At 30.1% G+C, this 4,542-nt stretch overlaps 1 protein-coding gene across 1 annotated transcript in view; it reads right to left on the bottom strand.

The window, feature by feature from the left end:
- Positions 1-4,542, bottom strand: part of LOC106463224 (talin-1-like) — a 97,403-nt gene that overhangs the window by 46,353 nt on the left and 46,508 nt on the right. The window contains 5 exon segments of the mRNA XM_022390665.1: positions 1,391-1,618; positions 1,912-1,995; positions 2,939-3,067; positions 3,493-3,627; positions 3,757-3,870. Coding sequence (XP_022246373.1) covers positions 1,391-1,618; positions 1,912-1,995; positions 2,939-3,067; positions 3,493-3,627; positions 3,757-3,870 — 690 coding nt within the window.

Below are 4,542 nucleotides of genomic sequence, written 5' to 3'. Positions count from 1 at the left end.
CAAAATAAGGGTGCATCTTATATTTCGAAAAATATGGTACATTCAAAATTTAATTAAACTACTTTATTATCAACATATACAAATAAACTTGGCATCAAAACATAGTTAATAAATCAAATTTTAATATTATACTAGTTTTAATTTCTCAATTTTATAAGGACATATTTTAAAAAAATCCTCAATCTTGTCTAGTATGAGAATTGTGACATTTGTTCTCTAAGTTTCCCCTCCTCTAATTTATTTATCAACCTTCTCTGAAGTACAAATTTAACATAAATTACTCATTATAACATAGATATTACTAAGGCAAAGTCAAATTTTTATAGTCTTTAATCTTATTCGTTTACAGAGTAACAAACTAGAAAATCAGACCCACTTGCCACGCCCACCCGTCACATCCCCTCTATCACAAATTGTCATTAATTCTCTCTGATATTTTAAATCATTTAAAACTAATAGAAAGGCAAAATTTTAATCTATCAAATGTACAATTCTCAGTACAGAGCACTTTCAATTTTGTCTTCAATTTGAAAGTTTATCTCATGGTGTTCAGATCAAGAAGCTAAGCAAAATATTTTAAGCTTCTCTCGTCTTGAAAGCCAGTTAAATTATAACAGTTATAGGACATTGTTTGCTTTGTGTGTGTTATTATTCTCTATTCTTATGTGCATTATTTAACAAAATAATCATTTAGAGTACAAGTGCCATCATTATAAAAAAGTAGGCTTAAATTTAATTGGCAACCAACAGTAAAAAAAAAATCAAACGTATGTACTATATTTCTTGTTTTTATCTATAATAATGTGAGTCACATAACTCCTCCTAAACCACTGGTTGCATAGACTTCTAAATGGTACCAAACAACTTGTAACAGTCCCAAGGTAAAACTTTTCACTCAACCCTTTACGGAACCCATGTATTTTATGAAAACACATTTACAGTGATTCCCCAAAAGTAAACCCCAAATTTGACATTGATTTAGTTTAGAGAACATAAATAAGTAGACCTACTAATTGCCACTTGAAATTTGATTAAAGAAATTAAACTTGCATTATAGCAGCCATGTAAGTGTGGGCCATACACCCATAGGTTTGCTGGTTAATTATTATAAAAATACCTTAAATGTAAAAAGTAGAAATTCAGTAAGTTAGATAGGGTTAGATTAGGTAAGATATTGAAAAAAAAAAATATTCACAAGGTATGCTCATATGTTACATCATTCAATACAGTAGCATGAGCTATGCATTTGCTGAGTGATTTAAAAACCTGTGTGGTAGAATTATTATATAGACATGGTTCAAGGGGCAATGAAACAGTAAAATTAAGTAAAACAAAACATATATCTGAAAAACCATAAAAGAAATTCAAAATGAGAAAAGATTTTGTTTACCTGTGTCAGTCTATGTGGGTTTTCTGGGTTAGCAGGGTTCTGGACAGACCTTCGAGCTTCTTCAACAAGGTGAGCAGACTTGAACATCACATCCTGGGCACTATCAATGACTTTCAATTGAACGTCCTGTTCTGAAGTAGTGGCAGCCACACCTCTTACCGCTCCAGTGAGGATCTTCAAAGCATTAGCTGTGTCTCTTGCTGCAAGTCCTGTATAGTTTTCGTTGCCCTGAAAAAGGAGTCCAAATATTAATATTTGCCCACTACATAACTTAATACTCTTGGACATAAATTTCTTAGTCTGATGAGGCTGAAGAAATGAATAGTTTGTAAGTTACTATTCATAACAACTTTCAAAAAAAGAGAACAACTTACAAAAAACATTAATTCTGCAATCGGACCAAGAGTTTAAAAATGTGATGTAAAATCCAAAATGAAGTCCTTCTAAAGATGAAAAATAACTGTTAATATTTCAGCAGGATCAATACATTACAGTCAACAAATTATACTTTAATACAATACCTGTGATGCAGCTGTAAGAAGCTGTGCCATTGAGGAACCAACTGTTTTGGAGGTACTTCCCAGCCGAAGAGCTGATGATTCACTCTGTTAAAAATCAGTTCTTGTCAAAATATTGGATTTTGTCCATGACTAAAAATATATTCTTACCCTATGTTTTAGTAGCATATAAAAAGAAACTCCAATTATTCCTGCACATATACATCACAAAGTGTGGGAAATACAGGTGATGTATAACCCAGGTTTTAGTAAGTTTCAAAATTAGACAAGAAGTTATACAAAAGTGAATAAAGCTTGCTTTAAAAATTACTCCATATTCATAAATCTTTGATCGAACATATGATTATACAAGCTATACCTCAATAAGTTTATTCTCTCTCTTTTCTAGTAATGATATATTTTCATATCTATTTCTTGCCAATTACTTTTTAATCGTTAAACATTTCTTTTATATTAAAGCTTTCATTTTAGAATTGCTTAGGTATTAAAGAAAATATGAGAGATGCCAAAGTAAGGGCTCAAGTGGACTCCAATGCTGATAAATAATAATTTCCTATCAAACAGGGTTTTTTTCTCTCTCTATTTTCAATTTAAAAGATATTCAGTTATGTCTATAGGAAATCCAGTATTCATAGTAGTACAAACTTTTCAACAAGTTCATACTGCATCAGAATTGTTAGGATTCCTTGAACTACCATTTTATAGGGAAAGGTTATAAAGAGATGGAAAATGGCAAGATAATTTGTAAATTTATTTTAATATTATGAAGTAAATAACTTATGCTTTTCATAAATATAAACTCAACCTGCATATTTGGATAAACTGTTTCTACTACTCCCAGCTTAATTTGCAAAATTTTATTTTTGTCAGTAAACAATAAATAAGCTACTAGGATGTCAAGCTGTAATGCTTCTCTCTTAAAGTCATGTAATTCATAAGTATGAAATGTTTACTAAAGAATATAAAATTAATCAGTTTCTGAAGAATTAATTTAACTTGTTTTCATTTCAGGAAAGAAAAACAAACTCACAGTTTCTCCAGGCAAAGGTTTCAATTCAAAAGATTTTACAGCTCTCCTGAAAGATTCCAGTTCATCATTCAAGCTGTTAATAAGGTCAAGGGCATTGTCAAGTTCAAGGGTTCCACATGCTTCTTGTGCCTGAAGAACAAAAACTACTTAAAACCATCAAATACAAGACAACAACAAAACATTATTCTGTTATAGTCTTCTTGTCTATTTCACAGTTTTTATTAGAAAATTCAAACAATTGTGTTTTATCAATATTTTCAGCATCAATAAACTATAATACAAATGAAACAAAATTTTTAACCATAATTATTCTTGTTTGTGTAAAACACTATAAATTCTGTTATAAAGATAATCCATGAATAGAATACAAATGTCTGTGAGAAATTAGATAAAAATATTCTAAAAAGTTTACAAAGGATATTTCAAATTCTGCCCTTTAATAATAACTAGATGGTAAACAGAGTTGATTACACTGGTTTGAAAATATAAGGAATACTAATTCATTCTTTTGAAAAGAAATGGTTTTCATAAAACAGTATAATTTAAGTTGTTACCTTTGCTAGTGCACTACGAAGCTCTGCTAGAGCACTGGCCATGTCTCTGGAAGTATTGTTCAGTTGTGTAGCTGAGGATGGGTTCGTTATTGTTGGAAGAGCAGCTTTTGATGCCGAAATCATATTAATAGTTGGCTGTCAGAATAAAAAAATACAATTATACAAATGAGCCAAGATACAACATATGGCTTTAATAGGAAATTAAAAACATAATTACAATGGAATATTAAAAAAGTGATCCATTTTAAGGACCTATAAACTTACCTGGATCATCTGTTCAGCAGCATTTATCAAGAAAAGCTGATTGTAAGCATTATCTGGTTCCTTCATTGTACTCCTTACACCCTGTACTATGGCTGGGATTGTTTCAGCAACTCTCTAAATAACAAAACATAATTTAATCTATACACAGTAGAATCATTACACATATAGTAACACTTTTTCTTAAAATTCAATAGACATATAGTATTGGAAATAAACATGGAAGCACACGTGATATACATACAGAAGTCACAACAATGAGTAACTGGAACTAAATGGTGAATTTATCATTAGTACAATACACACGAGTATTTTCTATTTACTTTAACTCTTCCAACATGGGGTCTGTCAATCTGATGTCATGTGACCTTCTGTACTCGTTTAAAGTTTACATAAGTTTAATACTTATAACTCTCTCTATATATATATATTGGGTATATCTTCACAAAATTTGGCAGTCTTTCAGTTAATATTACAAGTCTTTCACATACAAAAAGTCGTATTTTTTAGTGAAGTACTTTTAATAAAATAAAATAAAGTTTTGTCCATGAATATATTGAGTATTTGTTTTGAATAGTCCATGTGCAAAGTAATTTTCATGTTAAAATTAAAAATACTTTTCGTCATCTCAAAAATCTCAAATTTCCTTTGTGTAATCCCTAAAACCTCCTAAATGCATTTCAAACTTTATTTTCACTAAACCCTTATAGTTTATGTTATATTCTCTACCCTAATCTCAAAACTGGATTGGACAATTCGACCGACCTCGTAACCACCAAAATAAAAAAA

This window comes from Limulus polyphemus, unplaced genomic scaffold (assembly GCF_000517525.1).
Source record: "Limulus polyphemus unplaced genomic scaffold, Limulus_polyphemus-2.1.2 Scaffold1351, whole genome shotgun sequence".
NCBI classification, from domain to species: Eukaryota; Metazoa; Arthropoda; class Merostomata; order Xiphosura; family Limulidae; genus Limulus; species Limulus polyphemus.
This window is presented reverse-complemented; position numbering and strand designations above follow the sequence as displayed.